Source organism: Microtus oregoni, unplaced genomic scaffold, assembly GCF_018167655.1.
Source record: "Microtus oregoni isolate MIOR12 unplaced genomic scaffold, Mior012 000060F_ref0000265, whole genome shotgun sequence".
NCBI lineage: Eukaryota > Metazoa > Chordata > Mammalia > Rodentia > Cricetidae > Microtus > Microtus oregoni.
In genome coordinates, this window is record NW_024543870.1 from 10,958,831 (window position 1) to 10,980,624 (window position 21,794).

General features: G+C 48.2%; 1 protein-coding gene across 2 annotated transcripts; it reads left to right on the plus strand.

Annotated features, from left to right (window-relative positions):
* Window positions 1-9,151: 9,151 nt before the first annotated feature.
* Timm10 (translocase of inner mitochondrial membrane 10) lies at window positions 9,152-12,292 on the plus strand. 2 transcript variants are annotated; one of them, XM_041639817.1, is made up of 3 exons: window positions 9,152-9,290; window positions 9,651-9,763; window positions 11,870-12,292. In XM_041639817.1, exons 2-3 carry the CDS (start codon window positions 9,693-9,695, stop codon window positions 12,069-12,071), a joined length of 273 nt encoding a protein of 90 aa, XP_041495751.1. In that variant the 5' UTR covers window positions 9,152-9,290; window positions 9,651-9,692; the 3' UTR covers window positions 12,072-12,292. The 2 variants fall into 2 exon arrangements, with proteins under 2 accessions (XP_041495751.1, XP_041495752.1); XM_041639818.1 differs by having other exon boundaries at window positions 9,167-9,270.
* Window positions 12,293-21,794: the final 9,502 nt, after the last annotated feature.

Consider the following 21,794-nt stretch of genomic DNA (forward strand, 5'->3'; position numbering starts at 1 on the left):
TTGAGCTTCTATCTCCAGCTGTGATCTGAAATGTCTTTTAAAAATGCATTATTGGATTTAAAAATAACTTAATTCAAAACAAGACAGGCATCGCGGACATTTGAGCAAAGCAAATACAGACATCAAATCGCAGAGGTGCTGTAAAAACACTCGAGACTCGACAGCCCCCGGGCAGGCTCGTTTCTGAACCTCCGTGGTTCTTGAGAAAGTCAATGAGAAGAGTTTGCTCTGGTGAGAGACTAGAATCACACCCTCCCTGGTCTGCAAAGCTGGCCTCCACCTGCTCTTGGGTATATGTGGAGAAGATGCCCCCTTAACTTGGAGATTCCTCTTTGAGTCTGTATAGTTTTGGTGCTGGGGATAGGGCCAATTCCTTTACTACCTGCTCTTGTCAGGGGGTCTGTTTACAAGGGAAACAGCTCCCAGATAGGGTTCAGGGCATGACTCAGACCATAAGAAAAGTGACGCTCCTGTCACTGGCTAAAAATACCGCCTGCTCTTGGCAGTACTTTCTTTCTCGGTGAGAGCACCTAGGACACCTTGGTAAACTGGGACAGAGCTCAGGCGGCATGAAGACAGCCACCCACCTCAGTCTTCTGTTCCTCCAGACAAAAGTCCTGGGGTCTCTGGGTTTGGTGCCCTCCACTTTTTAGGAAGCAGATGAAATTTCGTAAAGATACGAAGACTGCCCACCACCATAGCCCCTTGGGGGTGCAGCAGCTCCAGCCATATCTTCTAGCAAGAGGGGAAAGTGCCCGTGTCGCAGCATGCAAGGGTGATGGCCAGGAGGTCGTGGCATAGGGACCCCGGCATTCCTGTCACTCAGCTCATTCCCTCTGAATCCCAGCTTCAGGGCAGAGTTTCTAGATGATAGTCGGTGGAGGCGTGGCACAAACGAAAGGGATAGGCTCACTGGCAGAGTGCTTTCTTGAAACGTACAAAACCCTAAACTCAACCTCCAACATGGTATAAACTGGGTGTAGTGTACATGCCTGTAAACCTAGCATCTGTGAGGCAGGAGGGGGAGGGTCAGTCTCAGTCCATGATAAGCCTGAGGCCAGCTGAAGAAAAGAAAGAAGGAAGGAAGGAGAGGAGAGGAAGAAAGGAAGGAAGTTAGGGAAGAAAGGAAAGAAAGGGAAGAAAGGAAGGAAGGAAAGCAAGCAAGGAAGGAAGGAAGGAAGGAAGAGAAGAAAGGGAAGGAAGGAAAGGAAGGAAAGAAAGAAAGGAGGGAAGGGAAAGAAAAAAAGGAAGGAGAGAAGGGAAAGAAGGAAGGAAGAGAAGAAAGGAAGGGAAGGAGGAAAGGAAGGAAGGGAAGGAAGAAGGGAAAAGGAAAGGGGAGGGAAGGAAAGGAAGAAAAGAAAAGAAAGGAAAGGAAGGAAGGAAAGGAAGAAAAGAAAGGAAATGAAGGAGAGGAAGAAAGGAAGAGAGGGAAGGGAAAGAAGAAAGGAAGGAAGAGAAGGAAGGGAAATGAAGCAAGGAAAGAAGAAAAAAGAAAGACAAAACAAAGGTTCTCTTGACAGTGAGAGGAAGATGTATTTATTCACTGACCAAGGTTGTTCCAAATATAGCCAGCTTTTCACTCTCCTAGAGAGATACAGCATCATTAGCACTTAAGGAGGTATCAGGTGTCACTGAGTTAAAAAAAAAAACAACCAAAAAACATAGCTTGAAAATCATTGAATTCACCTTTCCCTAAGCCTACCTGTCCACGGGTTTTCTCTTTGCCCTCTTTTCTTACTGGAATGCCTTCCATGAGGCAGTCCTATTGATCCCTTTGACAAAACCAAGCTCAAGATCTGAATGAGCCACACACCCTCTTCTCTTTCTGTTCTTTGCCCTTGTGGGGAAGGTGGCACGCGCCAGTGGTGAACGGCATTGTGGTCCTGTGATGGGAGGATGCCAGCTCCCACCACTCACTGTGCGATGCTTGCTCTGCCTTTTCGTTTCTCTGGATAGCAATAGAAATATCCACCCGCCCGTATGGATGGTAGAAGGCTCAGGCCACTAGCGCGTGGGCAGGATTTGGAAGGAGAGTCCTTAGCCCATAGTTTGCCTGCTGAAGATTGACTGTACCATTCCTGGGCCGTGGTGATGATCTGACCTGGTCCCCAGGGCATTACGAATGACACAGCCAGAGAGAACGGAAGTCAGTAAGATGACAGCAAACCCTTTTTTATGCCTCCAAGTGAGGCATATTTGGCTAAGACATGGCTGATTGCTTCAACCGTCTATCCTTGTCGCTGCAGGCTACACACTTGAGGTGGGGGGAGGAGATGGTATGCATGGGAACACGCACACACCTCAGCTGTCTTGAGGTGGGGGGAGGAGACAGTATGTGTAGGAACACGCACACACACCTCAGCTATCTTGAGGTGGAGGGAGGCAACGGTATGCACGGGAACACGCACACACCTCAGCTACTTTGCCAGTTCATCACCTCCGCTTTGCCCTCTAGGCTTGTCATAAATAGGAAGAGAAAACCTGAATACTGAGGAGCAGGATAGCACCCTGCCCCAGCACTCACGATTCTGCCCCCACTTTACAGAGTAAGCTGAAGCACTCTGTTTTACTTTAGTTCCTTGACTGACCCCTCGGAAGGGGGTGACTAGCCCCATTTTATACTTTAGGGGTCTGGCTTAGGGATTATGGTACTTATGACTAACGTCATCGGAGAATTAAATAGGCCAAACCATATCCAGAACCTAGGTCTCTGGAGTCCAGGGTTAGCGCACATGTTGAAGATACTTTCCCCACTAGATCCTCAGCCCAGTGTCCTCCTCAATGGTCCCAGCGCAGAAGAGTAGTCCCCGCACCTGGGGGAGGAGCCACTGAATAAGTAGAGTTCCCCTCAGGGCATCCTAGACTCCCTTCATTTCCCAGCTTTACTCCTGACTCCTCCTTCCCTGTTCCCCTGAACCCCAACCATTATCCTTATCTTGTGTCCAGTTCAGCTCTTTGGTTCAGCTCCCCCAGTCCAGAAGCCTTGAACAGTGTGAGAGATGCTGGCTATTTCTGTGATGCCTCTATCTCCCACTGCCACCTAGTCCCTCTCCCAGTAGCTCTGAGGCCCCTACCTTACCACCTCAGCCCTTTCTCAGAGAGGCCATTGCATCCTAAGCCCCCGAACCTCTACCTCTACCTGTCCTGCTAAGCCCTCTTCATAAATGGCTGCTTGCAGGCTACTCTGTGCCCAACCTCAAGCTTCCCGACTCCTTTAGGCAGCTAAAAACAGTTGATAGAGTGGAGAGGATAAAGAAGCAACTTGAATTTCTCATTGCAGGACCCCCGTTAGAAGATCCGGCTCTTGGATGGAAGAGGAGGGGCTGGAAGATATGGGATTAATAAGAAAGGGGCCCAGGGCTTTTCCTACCTGTGGGGTTCTGCCTGCAGCTTAGGAGCTCCTGCCTCGTTCTAGCTGAGTGGCCTCACTCTGACAATCCTTTAAGTTCTGGAGGCTTCGAGCCCCCAGCTCGTAGTCCCGCCTCTTTGCTTTCACTCCCCCCCACCCCCCCACCCCAACAAGGCCTGGGCTTTGGGAAGAGCATTGTTTACTGCCCTGTTGGTACAACACTTTCTCTTAGACTGGGAGGCTCAAATTTCCCCTGAAGATCTGACAGGTGGCGCCTTTCAATCATGCACGTCCCTCTGGCCCAACCCTAACAGCATCTCTTCTGTGATCACCTTCCTTCCTGAGGTGCTCTGGCCCTGGAAACCCGGACAAGCAGCAGCCTGTTTAGAACACGGTCTCTGGTCGCCTTCTGGACTCCCTCAGCCCCTTGCCGCCAGGCTTCCTCTAATTGCCTCCTTCACTCCTGCCTAGATAGAGCAGCTGCTGAGGGGTAGGCTCAGGAGGTGGCAAATGAGGCAGCTGCCAACAGTGGGCTTGCACCGGACTAGGAAACTTGAAAGGGGAGGGGCCGAGAAGAGAGAGGAATGGAGAAAGCCAATGAAACACTGGTTTTTAGCATCTATAGCATAGATAACTCATTGGTTCTGTTTTTTAAAAATATTTATTTATTAAGTATACAATATTCTGTCTGTATATATGCCTGCAGGCTAGAAGAGGGCACCAGATCTCATTACAGATGGTTGTGAGCCACCATGTGGTTGCTGGGAATTGAACTCAGGACCTTTGGAAGAGCAGGCAATGCTCTTTACCGCTGAGCCATCTCGCCAGCTCCTCATTGGTTCTGTTTTGAGCAGGACTGATTGGTACATGATCAGCTCTGAATATGTGTGTGTGTATGTGTGTGTGTGTGTGCGTGCGCGCACTGAATTGAAATTTTGCTCAGAAAAACAAAACAAAACAAATTCTTATTCTGGCTGTGTGTCCCACAACTTAAGGAGGGTACCATTTGGAGAGTGTGGGCTCCTCCAACTCCCCTCCCCCAGCCCCTTCCACTCAGCCACACTGGCTTGCTTCCTGTTCCTTAAATAAATCCAACCAGAGCTTTCAGGACTCAGGACTGGGTTTTCCTTCTGCTCTTTGTGAGATGGGCTCCTTCTCAGTGTTCTGGACCCAGCTCAAATTTCTTTCCCTCAGGGAGGTCCTCCGTGATTGTCAAGCTCTCGCCAGCACTCCTGCCTGCTTATGTACTTCATAATGTTCACTGGAATCAGAAATTGTGTTCTTAGCCAGGTATGGTGGTGCACGCCTTTAATCCCAGCACCCAGGAGCCAGAGGCAGGCGGATCTATGTGAGTTTGAGGCCAGCCTGGTCTACAGAGTGAGTTCCAGGACAGCTTGAGTTGCATAGAAAAATCTTGTCTTGAAAAAAAAAAAAAAAAACAACCCAAAACCAAACCAAATCAAACCAAACCAAAACATTCTTACCCAGGCATGGTGGGTACACTTTAATCCAATGCTTAGTAGGCAGAGGTAAATCATCTCTGAGTTTGAGGCTAGCCTGTCTACAGAATGAGTTCCAGGACAGTCAGGACTACACAGAGAAACGCTGTCTTGATAAATAACAATAAAATTCATTCTTAGGGTTGGAGAAATAGTTTGTTGTTGAAGAGCACAGCGCTTGCTGTTCTTACAGAGTACTCAGTATGCAGTTCAGTTCTCAGCACCCACATAATGGCTCAGAACCCTCCGGAACTCCAGTTTCAGGGGATCCAATGTCCTTATCCGACCTCCAAAGGCATGCATGCAGTGCAGATCTTTAACATTTATTGTGACTCTCCCCTCCTCTATGAAGACAGGGAATCAATTTTCCATGCTCACAGATATAGACCTAGAGTTTCGCCTGGGTCTTATTAGGCTCTTGATAAATACATGTTGAATTAGGGAGCCAATCAAGGAAAACAGAAAAAAGAAAATAAGCTGGGGTCAGTGTCTGGAATGATAGGAAAGAGAGGTTATTGCATGAATCCAGGTTTGGGGACCGATGTTCAAAAGTGTAACATCTGTCCCTACTACGTCTCCTTTATCCATCCAAACATTATCTGCCAAAGACAGACGAATTCTTCCACATTTCTCTGGCTTGATGGTTTTTTTTTCTTACCTTAACTCATTTCTTGTCCTGCTGTCACAAGATAATAAAAACAACAAAACCCAGAAGATTGTGGCATCAGTCATCACAACTTCTCTCAGGTAGTCCTTTCGTTCTTTGACGCAGTGGCTAGCGATCACCAAGTAAATGCTGGAGACAACGAAATTGGACATGAAAGAAAATATCCAGCAGAAGATAACTTTAGTGTAGGGAGATAGTAATTGCATTAAAACAAGTAAAATGTGTGATATATTGGATGTGACAGGTTCTATAAAACAAGGTGAATCAGGACAAATAATTGATAGAGTTTTGTGTTTTTGTTTTGTTTCTTAGGGAGGAGAATATATTAGATAGGGCAAATGATATAGGAATGAAGATCTCACGTAAGTTTGGGACTGAAGTCTGTGACAGGGAGGGCCACCAGCATCCCTGGCAAATAGAATAGTAACTAGGAAGACGAGGATATGATTTATGTGTATGATGAAAAGAGAGGCTATCGGCATGGCTGGGGAAAGTCCTGGGGCAGGAGAGCAGCTGGAGAGAAGAGGAAAGAAGATAGGGTTGGCATATCGTGTGGGATTTGTACTAGCTTGTACTGGTGATCTACTTAATAGGACCTAGAAGCACCCAGAAGATAAACCTCTAGCATGTCCACAAGCTAATTAACCGAGGTGGGAGACCCATCTGAAAGTCTGTAGCAACTTCCCTTGGACGGGAATAGCTGGCTGGATATAAAATAATGTGAGTTGAGTATCAGCGTCCTTCTCTCTGTCTGTCTTGATTGTGGTCATTGACGTGACGAGCTGCTGCCCATTCCTGCCACAATGGAAGGTTTCCCCTGAACTGAAAGCCGAGGTCAACCCTTCCTCCTTTAGGCTGCTGTTCTCAGGTAACGGATCACACCACGGAGAAAAATAATACAAGACCTTACAAGCTATTGAGCAGACTTTGACTTTTGCTTTGTGATTAGGAACCACTGCAGTATTTAGGGGGTGAGTGATGCGATCTAATTTTAGTTTTTGACATCACTCTGGCTGCTCTTTTTAACAGTCAGACATGAAGTATCGGCAGGAGGGGGGGGGGGCAGCCCTAGAGGGGGGCTGACTTGGTGATTCGGTACAGTTTGTGGTGACCTGGGCCAGAGAACCATCAGTAGAGGCAAGGAAAAGGGATGAGGAACAGCCGTAGAAGGGACAGCAGTGAAATCTGGGTATATTTCACCTCCTCTCATCTCCTGCTCCTCTCAGGACAGTCAGGGAGCCTTCTATCTTTGTGTTCTCTGAGTTTCTTATGGGTGACAGTCCCAATGAGATCCTGAATTCCTTTCTTTGGGGCTGGAGTCCCATCCAAGAAAGTAATGTCCCAGAGTGAGTGGCAAATACAGAAACTTTCTATGATGATTGGAACGTACTGAAGAATACATTCTAGAGGTCTTCTGTGTGATACAGCGCACATAAATAGCACTACTATACTGTACAAGTAAATATCATATGTTAAATGTTCTAATTACAATTAAAAAGACTCTTCTGAGAGTTTGCAGAGAAAATATTTGCAATAAGGCTGGGGAAATGGCTTGCAATAGTAACTTCTTGAGTTAAGATCTCCAGGACCCATGTAACAGCAGACGTGCTAGGATGGGTTCCCCAATCCAGGACTCCTACAGTGAGTCAGGAGGGAGCTTTCAGGCCAGCCAGGCAGGCACAGGCAGCAACAAACACAGGAGCCCTTGTGTCAAACACAGTGGAAGTTAAGGATGAAAGCCTGAGGTTATCCTCTGACCTCCACACACAGAAACAGAAAGAGAACTAATTTTTAAAATCTGCAATAGATTGCATTAAGAAACAAGCAGGCTGCTGAGATGGCTTGGTGGGCGACGGTGCTTACCATGATGCCTGATAACTTTGGTTTGATGACTCTGGACCCATGTGGTGGTATTAGGGTCCTCGAGAAGTCACACGAAAGACCACTAGACATGCATGCCATCAGTGAGAGTGTTTATTCTCTCGAGAGTAAAGATTCCAGCATGCTGGGGCCGCATTATCAAACCCAAAGCCTAAATGACCATGAGAGGAGCACGCAGGTTCCTTTTAAGCACTGCTCAGGTACTTTCAGAGACAGGTTATCTCAAACGTAATTGGCTAAGCAAGCATCGGTTATATTAGTATGTTCCTGATTGGCCATGGTTATAGTTTTACCATTTTGGAGCATTCTTGGGCAAGGCAGGGTATGTTTTAGGGAGATTATAGGAACTGTCCTTTTTGGTCATTGTACTGAGATACTGTGGGACTGGCTCAGGCCTGGTATGTGTTATCTTGTCTCTGGGTGCGTGCTATCTCTCTTTTCCTTTTAGGAAACCGAAACTCAGGCTCAGTTGTAAAATGGGGCAAGTTCAGACCTTTCAGTGGAAGGACAGAGTCAACACCCACACGTTGTCCTTTGACTTCAAGACGTGCCCATGGCCCGTGCTTTTATGAATAAATTTGAAAGTTTAAAATTACACCAAATGAGAGGTTTAGTTTAGGGGTGGGGGGGCTTGTTTAGAACGCATGAGACCCTGGATTCAACCTTCAGCACTGCCAAAGAGAGACAGAAAAATAAAATCACTGTTAGCTGAAGATGTGGAAACAGCACTTCGGAAAAAAAGACTTCATTGTTAAAAACAACAAGAGATTAAGAAAACACATTCTGGTGATAGCTGTATTGATGCTCATTAGACTGTGTTTTCTTTTCCTTCCTTTTTAAAAACACCATTTTTAAACGCTTTTATTAGAAATTAGGAGAGCTAATTCTCCCTCTCCCAGAATCTACCAATTGCCCACAACTCATCATCTAGGAGTGGGGCAGTGTTTGTGCCTGCACCCCGTTATCATGATTTTCAGACTGTTTTCTGTGTGTTGTAGATGTGTCCTAATAAAAGTATTTTTAAAAGATTAAAAACCAATGTTTTTATTATTATTTATTTGTATTGTTCATGTATATGTGTGTGTATAAAATAGAGAAGTACAATAAAACACGTTCTAGGGCTGGGAAAACAGCTCAGCTGGTAGAATTTTTGCCTATATTGCATGTGGTCCTAGGTTAAATCAGGCACAGTGGCGCACATCTGTAACCCAGTACTAGTGAGGTAGAGGCAGGAGGATCATAAGTTGTAGTTCATCTTCGGCCACACAGCAAATTAGAGCGTACCCTGGGTTGAGATCCTATCTCAAAAAAAAAAAAAAAAAAGCGATCAAAAAACTCTGTACATGTTTCTTCTTTCTGCGAGCAGCAATCTTGTATCCTTCTCTCTCCAACCCCATCAGTTACGGGTGCACACCCAGCTGGTTTGTTTTCTAATATCTGGGTCCAGCTCCCGGCGATTCTGATTTCACGGGTATGAATGAGGTAACGTCTGGGCATTGAGGTTTTTTTCTAAAAAGTGCTCCAGGTGGTGTGAGCATGCAAAACCGACGGGCTCCCTTGGAGAAAGAAGATCTGTCTGCGCTCAGGCGTGCGCTCCCTTTGCACACTTGCAACCACGCGGAGACCTCCAGCGTTGCCGGCGCTCTGCCCCTCGCTCCAGCCTCGATGGTTCCCTCGGAGTCCTCTCTAGCCCCCGGCGGTGGCTCCGTCTCTATGGTAGCTGGCTTCCCAGCGGCTCCGGGTGGGCGTTTTCTTCCGGATCACAGAAGAGGCTGGACTTCCCTCCCGGAAGTGACCCACGTGCTTCTTAGTTCCTAGCTGGGTGTCCGGCCGCTGCTCGCCGCTGACCCGAAGCTGGGGGTGCCGTGGGATCGGTGAGCGGCCGGAGGCGGGGGTGAGTGAGACGCGGTGTCGGACCCCGGAGTGACCCCGATGATGCTTTCGCCGTGGCGGGCGCAGCCTCCGCGCGGGCTGCAGCAGCCTCGGTGGTGCTGAGGGTCGGATCCCCAGGGCCGCGCCGGCCAGGCCCACGGTTTCGGGTGTCCCGGGGCTGCCGCCGATCCTCTGGCCTCGGTTTCCGGCCCTGAGCTCTGCTGGTGACAGCCTGGGTGACCTTGAGCTGGCACCGTCCCCTGGCAGGGCCTCGCTTCCACTTCCGTTTGCTGGGGGCAGTGGTCCTGGTCTGAAACCTGCAGCCCCCGGATGCTAGGGCGAAGCGGGAGGGGTCGGTGCTGACGATCGTGTCTGCTCCTAGGACTGAAGACCCGGAGGCCGTTCTCCACCGTGCTCGGCTGACATGGATCCGCTTAGAGCCCAGCAGCTGGCTGCGGAGCTGGAGGTGGAGATGATGGCCGACATGTACAACAGGTAATGAGAACCTCTCCACGATACACTTGTCTTGGAAATTGAGCCGGAGTCATCCTTCCCGGGACAGAGAGAAGGGCTTGCTACGAGTGCTTTCCCATTCCCGCCTTCTGCCCCACCCTCCCCGTGTGCTTGGCTAGGGTAAATTAAGGTCACTTGGAAGGACTTGGCTATTGAGAGGGAGCAAAAGGGACGTGAAGGAGGATCTCCTGTCCAGTTTTAAAATCAACTAGTGTTAACCTTTTTTAAAAAAAAATAACCCATTTAATTGAATTTGTTTCTGTATTTTGTGTTTGTTTATGGACGCCAGCGTGCACACCACAACAGCGCACTAGCAGAGGTCAGAGGAGTCCATCTTTCCTTCCACCAGGGGTCCCAGGGATTGGACTCAGTTCTGGCTTGGCAGCTAGTGACTTTGTCTTCTTAGCCGCCTGCACAGTCAGTTAGTGGTTAATACCATGTAGTAGCTAATATTCATTAAACTTTTTTTTTTTTTTTGAGATGGGATCTCTGGTGTAACCCTGGCTAGCCTGGATCATGCTGTGTGGACCAGGCTGACCTTGAATTCACAGAGGTCACCAGCCTCTCCCTCTTGGGTGCTGGAGATTAAAGGTGTGCACATAGTCTTCGTTGAACTTTAACTCCGTATCAGACACTTGCACAGCATTTTATATACATGGTCATTTTATAGTCTTTGTTTTTATTTTACATGTATGGATATTTTGCTTGCATGTATGTATGTATGTACACCGTGTGCCTGAAGAGGCCAAAGAGAGTATCAGAGCATTGGAACTGGAGTTACAGACAGTCGGGAGCTACCCTCTGGGTGCTGACCAAACCCAGGTCTTCTGCGAGAGCAGTGAGTTCTCTTAACCACCGAACTGTCTCTCTAACCCCCCATTATCATTTTTTTTATCTTTAATATTAAATAACTCACTGGGTGAAGGGGCAATAACTTCCCTGATAGCGTGCTTGTCTAGAATGCAGGACACCCTTGTTTTGATGTTGAAGTAGTGCTTGTAATCACAGTGCCCAGAGGTGGAGCCAGAGAGTCAATAGTTCAAGGTCATCCTTGGCTACAAGTGAGTTTGAGACCAGTCTGGGATAAGGAACACCAGTTTTAAAAAAAAAAGAAAGTAAAATCAGTGGGTTAATTTTATTAGTGCCATTTTAACATAGGGGAATTGAGGTATCAAGGGGTTTAGTAATGTTAGGGTTCGGGGCTGATGAGTAGAAGGCCAGAGCCAGTCCTTAGAGCTGACTTCGCAACTGTTGCTTGTAGCTGTTTGGCCAGTTTGGAAATAAACCCGTCACCTGCTGAGTATCTTTGGAGAAGTTGTCTGGTAACTGATTGCATCATCAGTAAAACTGGCATAATGACACTGCTCTGAAGGAGTTGCTAGTATTGAACATTAAAGCCGTTAGCATCAGGCATGCCCGTCAGGAACCAGTGAGACACCTGCTGGTTGGAGTCAGCAGAAGCTCTTTTCATTGGTTGATTTATCTTGGAGGCTACAAATTAGAATTCTTCTCTCCCCCATCCTAACCTTCCCCCCAAGACACAGTTTCTCTATCTTGCTCTGGCTGTCCTGAAACTCCTTCTGTAGACCAGGCTGGCCTTGAACTCAGAGCTCTGCCTGCCTCTGCCCAGTGCTGGGATTAAAGGTGTGTGCACCACCACTGCCTGGCTGGAATGGTTTTTAAAATGCAGATGGGAAATCAGACCACTTGGCTTTGTGTGATCCTTAGCAAATTACTGAGCACTTCTGTCTTAATGTCCTCATCTGTGAAGTGGGGGTTTGATTGTGCACGCCCCATTTAGCTGCTGTGAGGGTTAGTTACATAACAGTCTGTGTTAGCAGTTAGCACGATGCCTGGCACACAGCCAGCATCCAGCAAGTCTTTGCTCTTTAACTAGTCTTATACGTGACTCAAACAAGGTTCTTGGTCTGAAGAACCTTCTAAGGTGGCTGAAGTGAAAACAGGATTTCCACTGTTTTCGTAGGGGAGAGGGTGAGGCAAAATCAGTACAGCGGGGTTGGAGTCGTTGAAGGTTCCTGGGACATCACAGAAAGGTGCTGATACAACCTTGTGCCTCTCTAATCTCAGGATGACCAGTGCCTGCCACCGGAAGTGTGTGCCTCCCCACTACAAGGAAGCAGAGCTGTCCAAAGGCGAGTCTGTGTGTTTGGACCGATGTGTATCCAAGTACTTGGACATCCATGAGAGGATGGGCAAAAAGTTGACAGAGTTGTCAATGCAGGATGAAGAGCTGATGAAGAGAGTCCAGCAGAGCTCTGGACCAGCGTGAGGCCCAGGCAGTGCACACCTGGGTGCACCTTGCCATTTAATCTGATTAACATGTCCCTAGTGGGTGTTTATGTGAAAACTGTCAGACTAGGCTCTCCAGAGCATCTCCAGGATCCCTGGATGTGGGAGAGCCCTCCTGGCTCAAGAGGGGAACTTGTCACGCTGGTTTGTGACTGTGTACGTGTGTATATGTATATATCTGTATTAAAATAAATTTGTGCAAAGCAGTGTCTTTAGTATTTGGAGTAATGGCTCAGTTAAAGCATCCAGCAGTAGGTGGCATTTGATGCTCTGGGTCTTTCTGTGTGATTTGGGGTTGGGTTTTGTGTTAGGACCATAGACTGGTGAGGTTAATGGGTTTCTGTTCAGCATGTGCTGTTTGCTGTGCGGCCCTGAATGTAACAGATCTCTGCACTTTAGCAGATGACTCAGGTAGGAAGCTCTAGACATTTGATTTAATTTGATTTCAAGTGGAGGCAGGCAGTCATTTCTCCCCATAGCACACACTAAAATGACATGGTTTAGAGGGCGTGACAGTGGATGGATTTAGGAAGAAGTAGCCAGACTGCTCAGGATGGTGGTGTCAAGGCATGAGGCTGGCCGAACGTCACGGAAAGTGGTCTGGGTGACTCGCCGTCTGTGTCCATCTGATTCAGACCACTCCTCAGTCCCTTCTGTGTCCTAGAGCGTTCACTCAGCCACACTGAAGGTCTGAGGAAACCGGCTCGGAGAGGCAGCCTGACTTGTGTCTGAGGGCCCTCGGAGGAGTGCAGCTTTCATGGTGTGGAGTAAAGGACAACAGAGGCAGGGGCTTTGCTGAGCTTACCAGTCCAAACAGGGCTTGGGTCTTGGCTGAGGTTTTCTAGCTGCGTGGCCCGAGAGTCATTTGGCTGCTTCAGTTACCCTAACTGTAAAAGTTTCAGTAATGTCCTACTGCCTCTGACAACTAATAACTCAAACGCTTAGAAAAGTATCTAAAATACACCAAGTACTAAATAATTTGCTAATTTTTATGGGAAGTGAAGACACTGCAAGTGGTTCTCAACCAGTGGGCCGTGACCTCTGTCGCATATTGAATATCATATACTTATATTACAATTCATAACAGTATCAAAATTACAGTTATAAAGTAGCAACGAGGTAATTTTATGGCTGGAGGTCACCACAACATGTGGAATTGTATTAAAGGGTCGCAGCACCCTTTAATACAGTCCCGTGTGAGAACCACTGCTCTGGATGGACTAATGTAAAATTTCAAAACCTTTGTCTCTTTTGGGTGGGAAGACACTGAAGGCTTTCTAAATGCTGAAGTACAAATTTAGGCCAGCAGATGGCGCTGTCAGCCTTCAGGTCCGAACTGCTGGGGCCAGTGCCACAAAGTTAGTGCATTTTCTTGTGCTCTGCCAGCATTGCCAATTGCTAGGAAGAGAGAGGAGTCACTGTGAGGAGAAGAGATACTGTATCTGCCATCAGGGCTAAAAGGGACAAGACTATTCTCTTGATAGTACACAGCTGGAACAAACGAGGCCTGGTGCTCAGACGGAGAAGAGGTTCCAGCTCGGGGTGACGCTCAGGCTTTGCTGCGGCAGGGAAGTGTGACGCGCTGGGAAACAGCCACAGTGTGGTGGCAACGCCGAGTGTGAAGAGAAAAGCTGAGCGATGAGCTCAGAAGCCTGGGCAGGCTCAGCTCCAGAACAGCCTAGGTAGTGGGCTGTGTTAAACCATGTGGATTTGCGCCTGCTAAGGGCATCAACAGACTGTTAGAGGATTTAAACTTTTTAGTGTCAGCGACAGCTCTGCTTTTCTAAGGCTCACTCTCCCAGCCAGATAGCGTTAGATGACAGATGACAGTGAATCCTAGAGGAACGCCGTTCAGACGGCGAGGAGAGAGGGCTGCTGGGAGAAGACAGCTCCCGCCGTTGAGTTGCCGTAAGCTCTCCTCACGTGGACTACTCTTCTCAGCGTCGGAACAACTCAGGAGCAGGTACAGCTGCTCCATGTTATGGATAAGAGGCTGAGGCCCTCAAGAGTTAATCACTTGTCCTAGGCAGAGCTGAGATCCTAAGTTACAGACCCAAGGCTGCTTAAGCTACTGTTCCTGGCTTAAGGGCAATTCCCTAAGGAGATAAGACTGCAAGTCTGCATTTTCAGAGCATTTTCTGTGGGCCGGGCACAGAATGTCTTGGTTAGGTTCTTGCTGCCGGTGAACAAGGGGGTGGAGTGGAAGGTTGGAGAGACGGTAGACATATTCAAAGAGTGGGAAAAATGACTGAATTAGATTTTTCCTGTTCTGGGAGGAGGTATAAGCCCAGATGTGGTTTGGTTTGATTTTTCCCTGTTTCAAAAATCAGGAAACACCTCACAAAATTCTAGGCTTTGGCTACTTTTAAAAAGTCAGACGATCTGTAAATCTGCGTTACAGGTTGATCGCAGCCTATTGGAAGGTGGTCAAAGCCTCAGCTCTCCCCAAATCTCTCACCTCTAGTTTCTGCCTCCTCTTCCTCCTTACTGGCCTGACTCGGTGGGCTCTGGCCTATGCCTTCTGCTCTTAGCGCATCCTGTGGCAGGCAACTTCTAAGATTTCTGGGGCCTCGGGATACCGTCTGGTTTTTTGCTCTTAGATGGATCCCTTCTTGTGTGCAATGTGCACAAGACCACAAGACTTCTTATAAAAAGGCCCTAGCTAAGGCTGTGGTTAGGAAGGACTGCACATTCTACTTCTCTTCCTGGCTAACTCTGATGAAGCCAGCACTTATGCTGTGAGCTGACCTCTGAAGAGGCCCCTGAGGTAATCCACCCTCACATGGTGAACGCCCCTCCGCCCCTCCCTCCATGTGAGTGAGTCTGCCCTTGCTTAGCTTTGAGAGCATCACTGAACCATACTTTGCAGCCTGGAAGAGATATTGGAGGTCAGGACCCAGCCCAGCCACTCTTTATCTCCTGTTAACCTGGAGAAGCTGAGATAATAAATGTTTGCTCTAAGCATTATATTTTGGGGTAACTCAGCCACAGGCAACTCATACTCATGGTATCTATGTACCTCAAGAAGTTGTCTGAGACTCTTGGTTATTCTGGACCTATGTGGGACTGCGTTGGGTACCATTCTAGGCCCTTGGGATACATCAGATCAGACCGAAGACACTTGCCCTTTTAGAGCATCTATTGCAGTGGGGGATGCTGTTCTCACAGGGAGGCAGACCCTTCACCATCTAGGGAAGGTTCTTAGGCTCTGCAAAAAGCTAAGAAGTGCTTTCTCGATGTGCACAGGAGTGCTAAGCCGAGAGGGTCTTGTCTGAGCATCTTCTTAGGTGGTAGGACACGGTGGAATGAGGGTCTGGAAGCTAGCTGGCGGGACAAACACGAAAAACAGGTGGTTTTGTAGTTGTGAAAACCTTCAGATTTTGGACTAGGAGCTGAGCAAGTCACACCCATGTGTAGCAGCCTCTTTTCCACAGCTGTTGTAAAGGAAATGGCAAGCCTGCCCCTTCCCCAGCCAATCTTTCCCCTCTAGTAGGTTCCCCAGGTGCCTGGACTCCAGAAGAATAGCAGGTGCCCTAATTTATTCATTTTAAACATATTTTTTCTTCAGTTGAGATTTTGGGGATTTCACATCATGCACCCCAATGCCACTCATTTCCCAGTCCCTCCATACCCACCCTTCACCCTAGTAGCATCTGCACCACCCAGCAAAACTTGAAAAGAAATAATAAAAATAAAATGCTAATAAAGATGTTAATTAAAACAAACAAAAACCAAAACAAAAATACCCCACTTGGCTCCTCCATCATTCCTGCCTCTCTATCCCCTCTTCATTTGTCTTGATGGCACTGGGATCTGCTGTGTACTCTGCTGTAGACTGGTCCACACAGCTTCACTTGCAAACGTCCATTGTGTAATGAGTTGTTGATCATGTTCAAGCCCTCTGGCTTCTAGTATACCACTAATACTGGACCCTCACCGAATCTCCTCCTGGATATCCTGCTGCCGTCCTGAGTCTTGGAGATCCTGCAGGCGGGTTCTACATGACCAGTCCCTTCACACGCTCCAGCAGGTCATAGATGGGATAGAGGTTGGGGAGTGCCCACCCACAGCCCTGGACGTGTGCCTGGGTGGTAGTTGAGTTGGTCTGATCTTGTCACTAGGACCCCTCACTCAGGTGAGGGGTGAAGCCAGCTCTCCCATGCCTATGGGGTAGGGGCAGCTCTGGGAGTGCAGCTTCCCCCCAGCCAGCGAAGGGCAGGGCCAGAAGTGCCCTAGTTAAAAAGAATTATTTAGTGGGTAAGTATGTGCATATATGTCAGAGGTCAGGGAGAAACGTGCAAGCATCAGTTTTCGCCATGTGGGTTCTAGGGCTCGAACACAGGATTGGTGACAAGCATCTATCCGCTGAGCCATCTCGCTGTCCCTGGCACCCTTATTCTTACTTCCTCAAGGATAGATCCAGGCTACTAGATTCCCAAGATATCAGAGGGTACCAGTGGCACCCCATACCCACCTAGGTAATGGGTCCACCGTAAGTAAACATGCCCCTCCTCCCCAGTACTCCCCATATTTTCTAAGTCACACACTAGCAAGATTCCTTTCTTGCTTGCTTTATGCAATACCCTCTACCCACAATCCCTGGGAATCAGAGGCAGGCCTGTGCTGTGGACACTTTTCAATTAATGGTGCATGGAATTTTCCTTTTCCTCTGACACCTGTAAGAAGGGACCCCTTACTGCTGACTGTCTACAGTGTTGGGGTCTGTGCTCTTCTCAGAACCCCTAGAAGCCACTTTTCAAGGCATTGCTATTTCTCCTAATATATCTCTTGCCCGGAAGGACAGTCTGTCTCCAGTGGCCTCCTTGAACTGTAATCCAGAGACCCTTCAATAAATGTTATAAAAGGTGTCCAAAGAGCTACGTGGTTCCAGGAAGGAATGTGCTCATAGTCTGGGCATCAGGTAAAAGCAATAGACTAGCAAGGTTCAGAGGAAGAGTAGGATTTGCCAGACAGTGGGCCTGGAGGGTGGGTGTCCAGATGGAAGGCACATGCAGGCACCTGTCCTGAGAGGCACACACTCCGTCGGAGGAAACAGGCACACTGTGATGAGTTTACCATAAGAAAAGTCAAGTGTTATATAGGCCACACAGCAAAGGGGTTTACAGATCGGGTCCGGCAAGTTATTGCAAAGAACTTAGGAAATCACCTTTAATTCGGATTTGAAGGATTAGTTTACTGTGCCAGGTCAGAAGAATGTTCTAGGCCCAAGAAGAACTTGAGGTGAAAGCATGAAGTGTTAACGGTGTGAGGGAGGTTTTCAGGGCCAAGTCACAGAGACAGGAGAAGGGAGGAAGAGGGACTGAAAGTCGCATAGAGGCACAGATGACATAGAGTCATTGTTCGAGCCCGAGCAAGAGGGACCCCCTCCCCCAAACAGGAATGGAGTACCCTAAAGCTCCTCATTGGGATAGTATTAAAATAACAGCCAACACAGCCAACAACAAATTGGAATTTCTTCAGGACCCTCACGCTGGGGGAGAGAAAGTGAGTGTCAGCCGGAGGGGACCTTGTCTCTTGGAAGATGACCACAGGCTTCTGACAACTGGTCAGACCACCTTGTCCAAGCAATGATGGGTCAGTGATGGGTGGAACCACACCCTGTCCAGGACTGCCTAGTTTTGCATCCTTCTAGTTCTCTACTTAAGCCTAAACCTTATGACAGGACCCCAAAGATAGACTTGAGGCACAGAAGTCTGTAGGAGGGGTTTGCTTGTTTGGTTCCCAGCTGCCCGGCTAGCTTAGACCCGAAATAATCACACAGAAACTGTATTAATTAAATCACTGCTTGGCCTATTAGCTCTAGCTTCTTATTGGCTGACTCTTACATCTTAATTTAACCCATCTCCATTAATCTGTGCATCACCACCAGGTTGTGGCCTATCAGCAAAGTTTTGGTGGATCCATGGCATCTCCCTGACTCCGCCTTTCTTTCTCCCAGCATTCAGCCTAGCTTTCCCTGCCTACCTAAGTTCTGCCTTGCTATGGTAATCACAGTACACAGAGGAGACTCTCACAGGGGTTACTACATCTCTTTATTCCTTTTCTCTATGTGGCCACATTAAAGAAATTGCTTCTGGGGCTGGAGAGATGGCTCAGCAGTTAAGAGCATTGCTTGCTATTCCAAAGGTCCTGAGTTCAATTCCCAGCAACCACAACCATCTGTAATGAGGTCTGGTGCCCTCTTCTGGCCTGCAGGCATATATTGTATACATAATAAATAAATAAATATTTTTTAAAAAATAAATTGCTTCTGTGTTTCACTGTGAATTTGGTTCTTCTGATTGACTTGTTGTAGACGGGAGGCTGAGCCTGGATTATCAAAGCATAACCACTGACCCCAATGCCAGTAACAAAAGGACACAGACATTTCAAGAGATAAAGCTCCTTTTCCGGTAGCTTACGCTGGTTATATGTGGGGTCAAGTGGAGTGGGATTGGGAAGGTCAGGCTGCAGGGGTCCACCCTGAGTTGTGTGAGCAGTAGGGGCTGGGAAGGCCGGTACATGCAGACAAGGAGTCTTTAGAGTAGGAACTACAGGCTGCTGGCAGGCTGCACATGGACGGAGGCAGGGAGCAGAATCCGGTGTCTCCAGTTCTGTCACTTAAGCCCGGGACGAGTTGGGGCCGCTATTGACATAGGCAAGAGAGGTTAGGGAACGGTCTCTTTAAATTGCTGAGAGGGCCACAGTCTTAGAAGACCCAACAGGACAGGCCTGGAAGGGCAGTTTTCAGAAGCAGCCTGTGCTGCGATCCCTTCCTCTGTACGTTTCTCTCCAGTTCTAGGAACTGACCTTTCACGTAAGGTTTCCTTCTCCAGGGGACTGACAAATCCTGCTGATTCTGTCCCCTAAAGCTATCTCAGGTCTCAGTTTACCCATCCCCCTTAAAGACCATTCCCTGAGCTCCTGGCTAGATCCAACTCTCCCCTATTATACATCCCCATAGTGGCATATCACACACTCCCCAATTATACATTCCCATCACGGTCCCTGTTCAGTTTCCCGAGACCTCACGTGTGCCTCTGGAGTAGAATCTTTAAGATTTGTTTGTTTTTATCTTAGTGTCTTGAGTGTTTCGCCAGAAGTCATGCAGTGCCTGTGGCTGCCAGAAGAGGGCACCGAGTTCCGCTGAATTAACGTACCTGACCGGGAGCCACCATGTGGATGATTGGGAATGCAGATCAGGTCCCCTGCAAGAGCAACCAGTACTCCTAATGTCTGAGTCATGTCTCCAGCGCCCCCATTCTCTGGTCTTAGCCTTGTTCTGTCGCCTTGGCCTAGAACTGGCCTTGCAGTTGGGCCTGTCATCCTGCCTCATCTCTGCTTCCCAAGTGCTGGGCTTTCAGGCCTTTCCACCCCTCACAGTCTGAACTATTACAGTGGCTGCCTACTTAGCTTTCCTTCCCAACATACCCTCTTTTCATTAAATATACAGGACTGGAGAAATGGCTCAGCAGTTAAGGGGACCGGCTTAACTTCTGAGTTCAAGTCCCAGCACCCACATGTTGGCTCCCAACCATCTGTAATGAGATCCGGTGCCCTCTTCTGGTGTGTACACATGTTAGCAGAACATTGTATGAATAATAAGTGAATAAATCTTTAAAAAAAAACATACAAGCTTAACCATGTCTGTTCCCTTCAAACAAAATCAAAGAAAACAATAAAACCCAGGATATTTTACAGTTCAAAGTCATCCTGTCCTCCTTCCCAGCATTATTTCCTGCCACTCCTTTCTTGTTCATTCAGCAAATGTTGACTAGCAGTTTACTGTATGCCAGGTCTTTGATAGGCAGCAGCCGTACAAATTACCTACAACGTGATTGTTCTTGTACCCACAACAGGCTTCCAGCCCACGAGTGGGGAAGGAGGAAGGAAACTGATCGTTTGAGATGAGCAGGGGGCTTCCGAAGAGGTCGGCAGAGAGTTTGGGGATAGATGTGGGCAGCTTCCACACAAAGGTGAGGCTTGAGCAGCGCTGTCAGGATGCATGAATCCAAAATGAAGACGTGAATCTGTCACTCCCACCGCAAGAACAGGTGCGGAGACAGGAAGGTGCGAAGCCAGCTGGCCGGGCTCTTCGCTGCACATCTGCTCAAGGAGCTCCTCCTGACTTCACAGAGCTCAGAGACCCCAAGAGGAAGACGGGAACATCGGAGAGGATGAGGAACAGCAAGCTCCAGACACAGGAGTTCATGCACACTAAAGTCTCAAGGATGGGGCTCACAACCCCACTGTGACTTCAGTGTGCATGTCATGAGACGTTTTCATAGATAATGGATTCATATTTCATTGTAGTCTCAAGAGTTAGAACCTTTCCTGTGGAGCTCCTTGTACTGAGCTAAAAAATTTGAGCCTGAGGTAAAAGGTCTGGAAGCATGTGTGTGTGCACATATGTGCATGTGTGTGTCCATGTGTGTGCGCGCGCGCACGTGTGCATATGTGTATGTGTGTGTCCACGTGTGTGCGCGCATGCGTGTGCACGTGTGTATATGTGTGTGTCCACATGTGTGCGGGCACACGTGTGCACGTGTGTGTATATGTGTGGTGTGTGTGTCCACATGTGTGCGTGCACACATGTGTGTATATGTGTGTGTCCACGTGTGTGCGAGCACATGCGCACGTGTGCATATGTGTATATGTGTGTGCGCACGTGTGTGTATGTGTGTGTCCATGTGTGTGCACGTGTATATGTGTATGTGTGTGCATGTGTGTCTGCATGTATGCGCGCACGCGTGTGCACGTGTGTGTCCATGTGTGTATATGTGTGTGTCCATGTGTGCGAGCACATGCACATGTATGCATATGTGTATGTCCACATGTGTGCGAGCACGCGTGTGCATGTGTGTGTATGTGTGTGCGCGCACACGCGTGTGCACGTGTGCATATGTGTGTGTGTGTGCACGCCTGCGTCTTTCTGGACTGAAACACATGCATACACAAGAGCTCTACTGCTCAGCCATACTTCCCACCCTGCAGCCAGCAAGGCATTTTAAGAAGTAAAACCACCATCAAAGCCGCCATGTGCTGTTGCCAGAGAACTCCCCGTGCCATTCCGCTGCCAAGCTTTTGCTTAGCTGTTCCTTCACCTGGCTCGCGGGAATGAAAACATCAGAAAAAAGTACCAGCCAGCCAGGCCTGCCTCCAACCACTGCGGTCTAGCTGCAAACCTTGCCTACTCTCTGTGTGAAAACTTGTGAGGTTTGAAGCACACTGGGATGAGCTGAACAGTTAGTAACTTTGGTTTGGAAAGTGCCCAGCCTATCGTAGTAGCTTGGGATGTTAGCTCCTCTCTTGGTGCTGTGGCCCAGCTGCTCAGGGATTCAGGGACTCCCCATCACCTACCTTTGTGGAACTCGGCAGTTTTCCAAGCTCCTTCGAAGCTCTGAGAATAGCAACCACAGCAGTCTTCACTTGTTTGTGTTTTGAGACAGGATTCCTTGTAACCCAGGCTGGTAACCCAGGCTGGCCTCTAACCTGCAGTTTGAAGATGACCTTGAACTTCTGACCCCTTCTACCTCCACGTCTCCTTTGTTAGGATTAGAGACTGCACCCGGTTAACGTCGTGCTTTGTTTTTTTTTTTTTGTTTTTTCGAGACAGGGTTTCCCTGTGGTTTTGGAGCCTGTCCTGGAACTAGCTCTTGTAGACCAGGCTGGTCTCGAACTCACAGAGATCCGCCTGCCTCTG